At 42.0% G+C, this 14,015-nt stretch overlaps 1 protein-coding gene across 1 annotated transcript in view; it reads left to right on the plus strand.

The window, feature by feature from the left end:
* The first annotated feature begins 66 nt into the window (after nt 1–66).
* The window catches only part of LOC124230555 (uncharacterized protein C10orf95-like), a 52,257-nt gene continuing 38,308 nt past the window's right edge, over nt 67–14,015 (plus strand). The window contains exon 1 of the mRNA XM_046646715.1: nt 67–493. Within this exon, the coding sequence (XP_046502671.1) occupies nt 67–493 (427 nt within the window). The remainder of the gene's footprint in view (nt 494–14,015) is intronic.

Consider the following 14,015-nt stretch of genomic DNA (forward strand, 5'->3'; position numbering starts at 1 on the left):
GCGGCGGGCGGCGGGCGGCGGGCGGGCCGGGTGGGTGGGGCGCGGGCGGCCCGGGCTTGTTGCGAAATGAGTGAAGTCACAAAGCGGCGGCCCGATCGGCTTGGAGGCGCGCGGCGACCTCCCCGCGGACGCGACGCCGGGGCTACTGGGCTGCTGTGGCCGGGCTCCTTTCGCTTTTGGTTCGGACTCTCCGGGGTGGGAGGGTCGGCGCGGACAGGCTGCGCGGGGGGCGCCGGCGGGGATGCCTGCCCTGGCCGTCCCAGCGCGCCCGGCCGCCCCGCTCTTGCACAACTCCGGAGCAACAGATGGAGTCCTCCGGCCACTCCTTCCCTCGGGGTTTCCGGGGTACCAGGCCTTGAACCCCGAGAACTTCCCCTCCGAGGTCCCGCCGCCCGCGCGTCGCGGGGGAGAGGGTGGCCACCGTGTGGTGACATCCACCGCATCCTGCCGCGCTGTTTCTGCTCCTGCTGCAGGGGTGGGGACAGAGTGTCAGGTGACTTTCCCCAGGCCACGAGGCACCGATGTGACGCCCACCTAGACACTGTCCCCCTCAAAACCAAGTGTGTGTAGGGGCGTGTGGGGGCGGGATGGGACGAGCTCGAGCGGAGCCTGGACGGCTCCGTGCGCTGCCCACACTTCTGCTTTCCGCCAGAGCCGACCTGGAGAATTTGTTTCCTAGAAATTAGATTTCGCTATCTCCTCTCACGGATCAGGGTTAGCCGGGGCTAGAAGCCATGACCTAAGATGAGTAATGGTGACGTGATACGTTTCAAACCCTGCCAAAGAGGTTTGTGTTCAGGAGGCGCCTGCAAGCGTAGCGATTTTGAGGTGTAGTTTAGGGATTCTGAGCCCAGGTATGTGGCCGAGGTCATTGCATTCATTTCAGCCGTATAAACGTTTCTTGGGTACCACACCCTGCGGGGGGGGGGACAGGATACAAAGATTAAATAGTTCCATGGGGTCCAGGAGACTGACATATCAAAATAAAATAAAATGGTATGCAATATTAAATAGGAAAAGATAAAAAAATAAAATAGAGTTATGCACAGAGCTGAAAGGCAGCGGCCGGCGCGCAGAGGAAGAACCACGGACGTTTCCCTGGCAAGCGATGTTACAGCTTTAAAAGTACGTGATTGCTCGCCGGGTAAAGAAAGGTGAGACTAGCGTTCCAGGCCGAGGAAACAGCGGAAACAGCAAGAGAAAATGCATAAACAAGTGAAATTGCTTGTTTTTCCGGAAAAACAAGTGAACTTGTTTTCTGGAAAAGAACTCGATTTCTGGAGAAACAAGTGGAATTGCTTGTTTTTCTGGAACTAGAAAAGCATTCAAATAAGTATAAGGCAGAGAATGGAGAGGTGGGCACAGAGGCCGTGTCTCCAGAGCCTTGCTAAGAATCTTGGGGTTTTGGTTTTGTTTTCACTTGGGCTGTGAGGAGAGTGTAGGAACGTGGACGGACTTGTCTTTCGGGAGATCTTTGTGGCTGGGGGGGAGCGACTCCCACACTGAATAAAGGGGGAGCTTCCAGGCTTTTAAAACACCACCAAAGCAGCCATCCATGGCGGTCCATTGCACATCTCCACCTAGGTTTGTAAGCTCTGAAAACCGCTCTCTTCCCTGGTTTTCCTTCCTTTTCCCCACGCCCTCCCTTTTCTTTTTTGCCTACTCTACTACTGATTCATCTGATTTTAAAAACCTTCCCTGCGGCAGAGGAGTTATGACATTAAGTGGAATTCACCTGATCATCTTATCTTTTGCTGACGTAATTAATTCCCTTAAGCAACCCAACTGGCTAATCACTTTTAACACAAACATAATTACAAGAATTGTCTGGCTATAATGGCAATAGGTATTTCGTAGTTTAAAATATGTATACATGGATATATTTAAAGCATGTATATAACTATAACTATAACTAACCGAACATATGTACATATGGTGTCATGCAGCCCTGAGAAGCACAGAGTTGCTTTCCCTTCTAAAAGCATTCAGTACCATAGATTGTATAACGTTCTCTGTTTGGAATAGTAAAGTTTTTATGGTAAGAAATGCAGGGGCCGGTCCCCTGGTGCAGTGGTTAAGTTCACGTGCTCCACTTTGGCAGCGTGGGGTTTGCTGGTTCGGATCCTGGGCACCAACCTAGCACTGCTCATCAAGCCATGCTGAGGCAGCGTCCCACAAAGAAGAACTGGAAGGACCTACAACTAGGATATACAACTATCTACTTGGGGGCTTTGGGAAGAAAAAAAGAAAAGAAAGAGGAAGATTGGTAATGGATGTCAACTCCGGGCCAATCTTCCTCACCAAAAAAGAAAAGAAAAGAAAAGAAAATTTAAAAACCCCACATACCTTAAAAACAATAGAAATGCAAAAGTCCTAGAAAACAACCTTACTGGTGAAGGAAACCAGAATATGTCACCCCAAAATATACCTCTCTGACATAAGAATTATTTTGAGCTGAAGGCAATTAAGAAGCAGGAAAGGCTCTCTCTTCTTCCTTTAAAGGCAGGATATAAATTCCCCGTACCGGAGATGACTAGACTCTCAGCCCACAGAGAGCACCAGAGGAATCTACAAACAAATCTTACTCCATTAGTTTCCTCCCATATATTTACCTTCCCAGTTTCCCACGCTTGGAAGCCTTTTACATTTTCCTTTGTCCTGTCATTTCTGTACAAATTTATTGTTCCTTTGTTAGGATGCTATATACACAAGCCACCTCTTTGACTTATTCATCCCTGAGTTTCTCCCATGTATATATGAGATATACATATTAATAAACTTCCGTTTGTTTTTCTCTTGTTAATCTGCTTTTTGTTAACAGAGACCCAGCTGAGAATCTAGAAGAGTACAAGAAAAAATATTTTTCCTCCCCTGCACTGGGTACCTTTAAGATATATAGTAAAGAGGCTGGCCCGGTGGCGCAGCGGTTAAGTTCCCACGTTCTGCTTCTCGGCGGCCCGGGGTTCACCAGTTCGGATCCCAGGTGTGGACATGGCACCACTTGACACGCCATGCTGTGGTAGGCGTCCCACACATAAAGTAGAGGAAGATGGGCACAGATGTTAGCTCAGGGCCAGGCTTTGTCAGCAAAAAAGAGGAGGACTGGCAGTAGTTAGCTCAGGGCTAGCCTTCCTCAAAAAAAAACCCAAAAAAGATATATAGTAAAAATTGTGCTTCTTCCCTTGAAATGATTCCTGACTTTCTCTCTGTCAAAGGAAGTTAGACTGACTCAAAGTAAGGGTCTCAATGGACTGTCCTTTTGAGGATGAAGTCATTCTTCCTTGGTGGCCACCATGTATTGAAAGGCGGAATATCAGCCCCTCTTTATGGGTGAGGAAGCTGAGGCTCAAGGTCACGCAGCTAAGGAACAGAGATGCAGAATTGAATCCAGGCCTATCGGAATCAAAAGCCTGCAGCCCTAACCATTGGGAGGAACTGTCTTACTCTTCTAATTCCTCAAACTCCAGCATTACAGGAGGAAACTCCTTAAAAATATATGTAGCTATCATTTATTTTTGTGTTTTTGTATATGTGTATGTATTTGTGCATGGATATATTTATGCAATTTGAAAAACTTGCACTATATTATATAACAAATAATTGAGAAGCATCCATAATTTCCTACCAAGTCAACTTTCTCAGTTTCTTAGTTTCTGTTTGGTTCTTACTCATAGGAATATTCAAGATCAAATTATAGTTACAAATTTGTAGCTTGATTATCTTTTTGTTTGTTTGTTTGTTTGTTTTGTGAGGAAGAGTGGCCCTGAGCTAACATCTGTGCCAATCTTCCTCTGTTTTTCATGTGGGATGCCCCCATACCGTGGCTTGACAAGTGCTGCTAAGTCTGTACCCAGTATCGGAAGCTGTGAACCCTGGGCCACCAAAATGGAGCATGCGAACTTAACTACTCCGCTGGGCCGGCCCCAAGTAGCTCGATTGTCTTTATGTATTAAGTATCTACTCCATGCTGTTACAGTCTTCGAGTTACCACTTTTAATTACTCTATATTAACCCACCAAATTAATGAACTATAATTTACTTCACTGCCCCAATGCTAAACATTTATGCTTATCTAGTTATTTCTCTATTTTAATTAATTTATTTATTTTTATTTTATTTATTTTTTTAAAAGATTTTATTTTTCCTTTTTCTCCTCCAAAGCCCCCTGGTACACAATTGTATATGTTTTAGTTGTGGGTCCTTCTAGTTGTGGCCTGTGGGATGCTGCCTCAGCATGGCCTGATGAGTGGTGCCATGTATGCGCCCAGGATCCAAACCGGTGAAACCCTGGGCTGCTGAAGCAGAGCGCGCGAACTTAACCACTCGGCCACAGGGCCAGCCCCTGGTTTTTTTTGTTTTTGTTTTTGTTGTTTTGAGGAAGATTAGCCTTGAGCTAACATCTGCCACCAATCCTCCTCTTTTTGCTGAGGAAGATTGGCCCTGAGCTAACATGTGGTGATCGTCCTCTATTTTGTATGTGGGATGCCGCCACAACATGGCTTGATGAGCAGTGTGTAGGTCTGCACCTGGGACCTGAACCCACAAACCTTGAGCCACTGAAGTGGACCATGCAAACTTAACCACCACACCACTGAGTCAGCCCTGGGCCCCCAAAGCAGAGCACACTGAACTTAACCAGTACGCCACAGGGCCGGCCGCTCCGTTTCTGTATTGTTAGTCTTACCTAGTACTGTAGCCATAAAATACTACTCAAGATTTTAACTTATACTTCCTTTTAAAGCTATCAGTTCTTTATTGCATTGTTGTGATAGAGATCACTAGTTACCCGATGCAGCATCCATTTCCCCTTCCTCTTTGGTAATAAATCCCTAATTTAGAGTGGGGCACATTCTGTCCCATACAAAAAGATAAGCTTTCTTAGCTTCTCTTGCAGGTAGGGGTGGCCATGTGACTTGGTTCTGGCCTATGGCACATAATAAGAAGTGTTATGTGATATAAGAAGGATGCATAAGGGAAGCTGGCTTGCAACATGATGGGATGGCTGGACCCCAGCAGCCATCTTGGAGTATGCAGTCACCAACCTTGAAGAGAGAAGCCATAAGTGAGGATAGTAGAGCAAAAAAGATGGGTGCCGTAGTCCCTGCTGACATTGTGGAGCTACTGAGGCAGCCCTGGATTGCTTACCTCTGAGCTTCTTTTATGTGAAAGAGAAATAAACTTCCATCTTACTTAAACACTATTATTTGGGGAGTTTTCTCTTACGTGTAGCCACAATTAATACTTCCTATATTAGTTGATTTACCACATCCCCATTATGATGTCTCTAAATCTCAGGTGCCCGGTTGTTCAATGGGTTATATTCCTGGAAAACTGAGTATAAATTCATCTTTCTAAATAACACCAACTTTGAAGTATATAATGAATCCTCTCATAAATTACCCCATAACGTATCCCTTCTGTAAATCTGGATTTGCATATGCTAAATTTGCTTAAGACACTTGATTGTTTCTTCTACCAGGTCATGATAATTTTACAAACTCAAACTCTGGTCTCTTTGTTCCCCTCTTAAAGTGTGTTTTTACATCCTTAGAGTTTCTACTTTAAGGCAACACATATCCTGGATTGATTACTAGACCCTGTATTTGAAAAATTATTTTTAGAAATAATTTTAGGTCTTGAATGATATCGCCTTTCTGTGGAGAGAATTTTGTTTATTTCTTGCCAGCCCTGGGGAAACTTGCTATTCAGCATCATCTGGACCCCATTTTAGGGCTTGAGGTTTTCTGCACCGCTCAGCTACCTTGAAGCCAGACTTGCGGTATATATGAGTGCTGATTATTTCTTATTCTCCTTTACTTCCATCCCACGGCCTTGGCCTCCACGGCTTATTCCCCTAGACCATACCTAGAAAGTATTTGAAAGCCCTGCTCAGTGGCATCTCCTGACTAGCAGACACCCCCAGGCAAAAACAGCCCCAGAGCTGGGCTCACGCCTCTGGATTTCTGTTCTCTTTAGAGATCTTGGCCCAAAAACTCCTCATTCAGTTGTCTCAGTTTCCCAGTCCAATAGGATTAGAAGCAGAAGCCGGGGCATTGCATTAGGTCCATTTCTTTTATTAAGAATAAATTGTCATCTTTCTTGCAAAAGCACCTTTTAAAAATTCACAGTTCCGTAGCTTGGTCACTTTTCATTACTTAACTCTTTCACATCAGATAAAAAAGTATAAAAATTAGCATTGGTAATTCCATTTCTCTCAAGTCGTTACTTATTCTATATACTTTTATTCACAGGCAGTAAAAATTTCAATTTCTCTATTCTAAAAGTTGCAGGGGCTGGCCTGGTGGCTTAGCGGTTAAGTGCACACCTTCCACTTTGGTGGCCTGAGGTCCGCCATTTTGGATCCCAGATGTGGACATGGCACCGCTTGGCAAGCCATGCTGTGATAGGCGTCCACATATAAAGTAGAGGAAGATGGGCACGGATGTTAGCTCAGGGCCAGTCTTCCTCAGCAAAAAAGAGGAGGCTTGGCAGATGTTAGCTCAGGGCTGATCTTCCTAAAAAAAATAAATAAATAAAAGTTGCAGTACCCCCTCTCCTTGAATGTAAAATGAACTTAGCAACTTGTTTCAGAAGACGAGAGTAGGGGAAGGGAAATAAAATATTCTTACAGAGGAGAAATCTGTCAGACACCACTTTAACCAGAGGGTCAAAGTTAACATCATCAGTAATAAATTGATATTCTGTATATTGATATAATATGATATCATAATATGATGTGATGAGAAGGTACTTTACCTCTGTAGTATTTTCCCCAAAACCCCTTCCCCCCAGTCTAACCAGGAGAAAACAAGACAAACGCAAATTGAGGGCCATTCTACAATATACCTGATTAGTACATTCAAAGGTGTCAAGGTTGGGGCTGGCCCCGTGGCCGAGTGGTTGAGTTCGCGCGCTCTGCTGCAGGTGGCCCAGTGTTTCGTTGGTTCAAATCCTGGGTGCGGACATGGCACTGCTCATCAAACCACACTGAGGCAGCGTCCCACATGCCACAACTGGAAAGACCCACAACGATGAATATACAACTATGTACTGGGGGGCTTTGGGGAGAAAAAGGAAAAAATAAAATCTTAAAAAAAAAAAAGTGTCAAGGTCATGAAAAACAAGGAAAGACTGAGAAACTATCACAGACTAGAGGGACCAAAGGAGACTTGATGTCTAAATTCAATCTGGTATCCAAGTTTGGATCCTGAAACAGAAGAAGGACCTAGTGGGAAAAGTAGTGAAATTAGAATAAAGCCTATAGCTTAGTTAATGGTAATGTGTCAATGTTAATTTCTTAGTTTTGACAAGTGTACCATGGTTATGTAAGATGTTAATATTAGGGAAAACTGGGTCAAGTGTGTGGGAATGCTCTATGCTATCTCTGCAGCTTTTCTATAAATCTAAAATTATTCCAAATATTGTTTAAAGTTATAGTAATTTAATTACCAGTACTCAATGTTAAGGTCTCATATTTAAAATCTCACATTTCATTAGTCACCTTATGACAATGTTATGAGGTTCTAAATTATACTGTAGAAGCAGAAAACATACATTGTGGCAGGAATGATTAGATGTGCAAATGGAATGAAAGATCCCTGCTCCTTTTCCATTGTGTAGCTCTTACCAGGAAGGGGCTTCACAGGCAGGGACTTCATTTCCTTCTGGCGGGATCAGAGGACTAGTTCTCGCCAAGCGAAGACGTGAGTCACTTCCCAGGCCGGATTGTGAAAAAGTGGGTGTGCTTTCTTTACTTTCTCTATTCTCCCATCAGCTGGCTGGATGCCAGCGCCTACCATGACCTTGGAAGTCACATGTTGTGGATACAATGTCAACCTAGGTCCCTGAACAGCTTTGTGAAGCAAAGCGCTCGACCCAAACCCCACACCCAGCCATTAAGAGACACTCCTTTGGATCTTTACATAAATACAAAACTGAAGCCCTCGAGATTTCTGTGTTTATCTGCCACGGCGGCTCACATTACCTTAACTAAAAAATACATCCATTTAATTTGAGTCCCCCACCTTGTCTAACTCATCTGGACTAGTGAACATTACATGGTATTTCTAGATTCCCAGAGAGGGTCAGGCAGATAACAGACACTGCTATGAACAGCAAACAAATAGAGAAGAACTAAAGTGAATAAAAATTATGGTAATTCAAAACATTTAGAATTAAGTCAAAATATATTTTTCAATGAACGGCGTGGTCACAGGGAGCATTACACCAAGTGGCATGTCCCTATGCTTCCCCTTTCAAGCCTTTTGAAACAGTCAAGGAAATTTATCTGAGTGAATATGTATAATCATTGCTACAAGAAAAAGGACGCACGTACTAACGTGCATCACCTCTTTAAAAGGCACCGTGCATAAGTTCTACTTTCCCTTTTATGATCAGGAAGAAACTTAAAATATGCTCTTGAGGTTAGGAGCTGGGTAGAATCTCTTCCCTGTATTCCTGGTTCTGGCAAAGGGACACTGTCACAATGGGGATGTCAAGACCTGGGTGTTGGTCACCATGTGAACGTCCCTCTGCATACGTGTGTGTGTGTGTGTGTTTATTATGGCAGGGGCCCCTAAGCTGTGAATGGATTCTGGGCCCCATTCCCAGGAGTGGAAGAAGTCGCCTGACTGTATACAAAGGCAGGAAATGTCAACGTGTTCTCCATATGTTTTGAAATAGGACAGAGGTTACATGGCAAGTCAGATTTTTTTGATGCCTAAACTATACTCACTTGTACATAATTAACCTTTTTTGTGTGTGCAAGGAAGATTGACTCTGAGCTAATATCTGTACCAGTCTTCCTCTATTTTACATTGGACACCGCCACAGTGTGGCTTGATGAGTGGTGCTTGGTCCACACCTGGGATCTGAACCTGTGAACCCTGGGCCGCCTAAGCAGAGTGTGTGAACTTAACCACTATACCACCAAGCCAGCCCATAATTAACCTTTTAAGATATATTGTTTGTTTTCTTTTTAGATTGTTCATCAGGCAAACTTTCTTCTAGGTATTCTCCTAGAGTGTAAGCTCTTGGAGGGCAAGACTTCCCTCCTGCTTTGTTCACTGCTATATTCCCAGGCTTAGAGCAGTGCTTAATAAATTTTTGCTGAATATACTTACCCCAGCAATCACCTTCTTCGGGAAGTCTTCCCTAAAGCCCCCAAGTTCTCACCTCTGTGCTATTTTTCTCTGCCTCTGGAAGCATCCTGGCCTACTGCTATTATATATTTCACAATGTTAACCTGTCAGCTTACTCACTAGACTCTAAACTCCTTGTGAAATCAGTTTGGAAGAATTCCTTCCTCTTCTATTTTTTGAAAGAATTTGAGAAGGATTGGTATTAATTTTCCTTGAATGTTTGGTAGAATTCACCCGTGAAGCCATCTGGGCCTGGACTTTTGTTTGTTGGGAGTTCTTTCTTTTCTTGGTGAAGAAGATTGGCCCTGGGCTAGGATCTGTTGCTTCCTCTTTTTTATATGTGGGATGCCGCCACAGCACGGCTTCATGAGCAGTGAGTGGGTCTGCACCCGGGATCTGAAGCCATGAACCCCGGGCCACCAAAGTCGAGCACTTGAACTTAACCACTACATCACCAGGCCAGCCCTGGGAGGTTTCTGATAATTGATTCAATCTCATTAATGGTAATTGATCTGTTCAGATTTTCTGTTTCATCATGATTCAGTCTTGGTGGGTTGTATGTTTCTAGGAATTTATCCATTTCTTCTAGATTGTCCAATTTGTTAGTGTATAACTGTTCATAGTAGTCCCTTATGATTCTTTGTGTTTCTGTGGTATCAGTTGTATCATCTCCTTCATTTTTCTTTTTTTGAGTCCTATCTCTTTTTTCTTCGTGAGTTTAGCTAAAGGTTAGTCAATTTTGTTTATCTTTTCAAAGAACCAGCTCTTAGTTTCATTGATCATTTCTATTGTCTTTTTAGTCCCTATTTCATTTATTTCTCTTCTAATCTTTGTTATTTCCTTCCTTCTACTGACTTTGGGCTTTGTTGGTTCTTCTTTTCTAGTTCTTTAAAGTGTAAAGTTAGGTTGTTTATTTGAGACTTTTCTTGTTTCTTGAGGTAGGCATTTATCACTACAAATTTCCCTGTTAAAACTGCTTTTGCTGCATCCCATAGATTTTGGTATGTTACATCCATTTTCATTTGTCTCAAGGTATTTTTTAATTTCTCTTTTGATTTCTTCTTTGATCCATTGGTTGTTCAGTAGCATGTTATTTAATCTCCACATATTTGTGAGTTTTCTGGTTTTCTTTGTGTAATTAAATTCTAGTTTCATACCATTGTGGTCAGAAAAGATGCTTGATATGATTTCAGTTCTCTTAAATTTATTAAGATTTGTTTTGTGGCCTAAAATATGATGTGATGTTATGTTATGTATAATGTGGCATAACATATCTTGGAAAATGTTCCATGTGCACTCAAGAAGAATGTGTATTCTCTTGGTTTTAGATGGAATGTTCTGTAAATATTTGTTAAGTCCATCTGTTCTATTTAAGGCCAATGTTTCCTTATTGATTTTCTGTCTAGATGATCTATCCATTGATATAAGTGAGGTATTAAAGTCACCCAAAAGGGGGGCCAGCCCAGTGGCATAGTGGTTAAGTTCATGTGCTCTGCTTCGATGGCCCAGGGTTCACGGATTCAGATACCGGTTGTGGGCCTACACACCATTCATCAAGTGATGCTGTGGTGGCATCCCACATACAAAACAGAGGAAGACTGGCACAGATGTTAGCTCAGAGACAATCTTCCTCAAGCAAAAAGAGAAAGATTGGCAATGGATGGTAGCTCAGGGCCAACCTTCCTCACCAAAAAGAAATAAAAATAAAAAACTAAACTCCCCTACAATTATTGTATTGCTGTCTATTTCTCTTTAGGTCTGTTAATGTTTGCTTTATATATTTAGGTGCTCCTATGTTGGGTACATAAATATTTACAAATGTCATGTCTTCTTCTTAGATTGACCTCTTTATCATTATGTAACAACTTTCTTGGTCTCTTACTACAGTCTTTGTTTTAAAGTGCATTTTGTTTAAGTATAGCTATAATCAAATAAGAATGTCACAATATGGGGCTGGCCTGGTGGCACAGCAGTTAAGTGCACACATTCCACTTTAGCAGCCTGGGGTTCACCAGTTCAGATCCTGGGTGCAGAGATGGTACCACTTGGCAGGCCATGCTGTGGCAGGTGTCCCACATATAAAATAGAGGAAGATGAGCATGGATGTTAGCTCAGGGCCAGTCTTCCTCAGCAAAAAGAAGAGGAGGATTGGCAGCAGTTAGCTCAGGGCTAATCTTCCTCAAAAAAAAAAAAGAGAGAGAATGCCACAAGAAAACAAAATTACAGGCCAATATCCCTGATGAACATAAATGCAAAATCCTTGACAAAATATTAGCAAATCGAATTCAACAATACATTAAAAGGATCATACAATAGATCAAGTGGTATCTATTCCAGAGCTGCAAGGATGGTCAAACACCTGCATTCAGTCATTATGATACACCACATTAACAAAATGAAGGATAAAAATCATAAGATCATCTCAATAGCTGCAGAAAAAGCATCAGACAAAATTCAACATCCCTTTTTTTTTTTTGGTGAGGAAGATTGTCCTTGAGGTAACATCTGTGCCAACCTTTCTCTATTTCATATATGGGACACCACCACAGCACGGCTTGATGAGCAATGTGTAGGTCCGTGCTCAGCATCTGAACCTGTGAGCCCGGGGCCACTGAAGTGGAATGCGTGAACTTAACCACTACAACACCGGGCCAGCCCATCAACATCCATTTATGATAAAAACTCTCAACAAAGAGGGTATAGAGGGGGGCCGGCCTGATGGCATAGCAGTTAAGTTTGCATGTTCTGCTTTGGTGGCAGCCTGGGGTTCGCCAGTGCAGATCCTGTGCAGACCTATGCACCACTTATCAAGCCATGCTGTGACAGGTGTCCCATATATAAAATAGAGGAAGACGGGTACAGATGTTAGCTCAGGGCCAATCTTCCTCAGCAAAAAGAGGAGGATTGGTAGTGGATGTTAGCTCAGAGCTAATCTTCCTCAAAAAAAAAAAAAAAAGAAGATATAGAGGGAATGTACCACAACATAGTAAAGACCACATATGACACCCACAGCTAACATCATACTCAATGTTGAAAAGCTGAAAGCTTTTCCTCTAAGATCAAGAACAAGAAAAGGATGCTCATTCTCACCACTTTTATTCAACAGCAGTCACACAAGAAAAAGAAATGAAGGGCCCTCAGATTGGAAAGGAAGGAATAAAACTGTCACTATTTGCAGATGACATAATATTATATGCAGACAACCCTAAATACTCCATCAGAAAACTGTTAGAACTAATAAACAGGGGCTGGCCCCATGGCCAAGTGGTTAGGCTCGCATGCTCTGCTTTGGCGGCCCAGGGTTTCACCAGTTCGAATCCTGGGCATGGACATGGCACCGCTCATCAGGCCATGCTGAGGTGGCATCCCACATACCACAACTAGAAGGACCCACAACTAAGAATATACAACTATGTACCAGGGGGCTTTGGGGAGAAAAAGGAAAAAAATAAAATATTATTTAAAAAAATAATAATAACCTTCAGAACGAGAAATAAAGAAAACAATCCCATTTACAATTGCATCAAAAAGAATAAAATACCTAGGAATAAATTTAGCAGAGGTGAAAGACTTGTGTATTGAAAACTATAAGATGTTACTGAACAAAATTAGACACAAATAAATGGAGAGATATTCCATGCTCATGGATGGGAAGAATTAATATTGTTAAAATGTCCATACCACTCAAAGCAATATACAGATTCAATGAAATCCCTATCAAAATTCCAATGAAAATTTTCACAGAAATAAAACAAACAGTCCTAAAATTTATATGGAACCATAAAAGACGCTGAATAGCCAAAGCAATCTTGAGAAAGAAGAACAAAGCTGGAGGCATCACACTCTCTGATTTCAAACTATATTAACAAACCTATAGTAATTAAAACAGTGTGGTATTGGCGTAAAAACAGACACATAGATCAATAGAATAGAATAGACAGCCCAGAAGTAAACCCATGCTTATGGTTAATTACTTTACAACAAAGAAGCCAAGAATATACAATAGGGAAAGGACAGTCTCTTTAAGAAATGGTGTTGGGAAAATTGGACAGCCACACACAAAAGAATGAAACTGGACCACTATCTCACACCATACACAAAAAGTAACTCAAAATGGATTAAAAAGTTGAATGTAAGACCTGAAACCATAAAACTCCTGGAAGAAAACATAGGCAATAAGCTCTTTGACATAGGTCTTGGCAATGATTTTTTTAATCTGACACCAAAAGCAAAAGCAACAAAAGCAAAAATAAATAAATGGAAGTACATTATACTAAAAAGCTTCTACACAACAAAGGAAATCATCAACAAAATGAAAAGGCAACCTACTGAATGGAAGAAAATATTTGTAAATCATATATGTCTGATAAGGGCTAATATCCAAAATATATAAAGAACTCGTACAATTCAATAGCAAATAAATCAAACAATCCAATTGAAAAATGGCTTGAAGATCTGAATAGACATTTTTCCAAAGAAGACATACAGGTGGCCAACAGGTACCTGAAAAAGTGCTCAATACCATGTGTTATCAGGGAACTGCAAATCAAAACCACAAGGAGATATCACCTCATACCTACAAGAATGGCTATTATCAAAAAGACTAGAAATAATGAGTGCTGCCAAGGATGTGGAGAAAAGGTAACTCTTGTTCACTTTTGCCAGGACTGTAAATTGGTGCAGCCACAATGGAAAACAGTATGGAGGGTCCTCAAAAACTTAAAACTACCATATGATTCAACAATTCCACTTATGGATATTTATCCAAAGAAAATGAAAACAATTTGAAAATATATCTGCACCCTCGTGTTCATTGCAGCGCTATTTACAATATCCAAGATATAAAAATAAGCTGTGTCCCTTGATGGATGAATG

Source organism: Equus quagga, chromosome 19, assembly GCF_021613505.1.
Source record: "Equus quagga isolate Etosha38 chromosome 19, UCLA_HA_Equagga_1.0, whole genome shotgun sequence".
Classification (NCBI taxonomy): domain Eukaryota; kingdom Metazoa; phylum Chordata; class Mammalia; order Perissodactyla; family Equidae; genus Equus; species Equus quagga.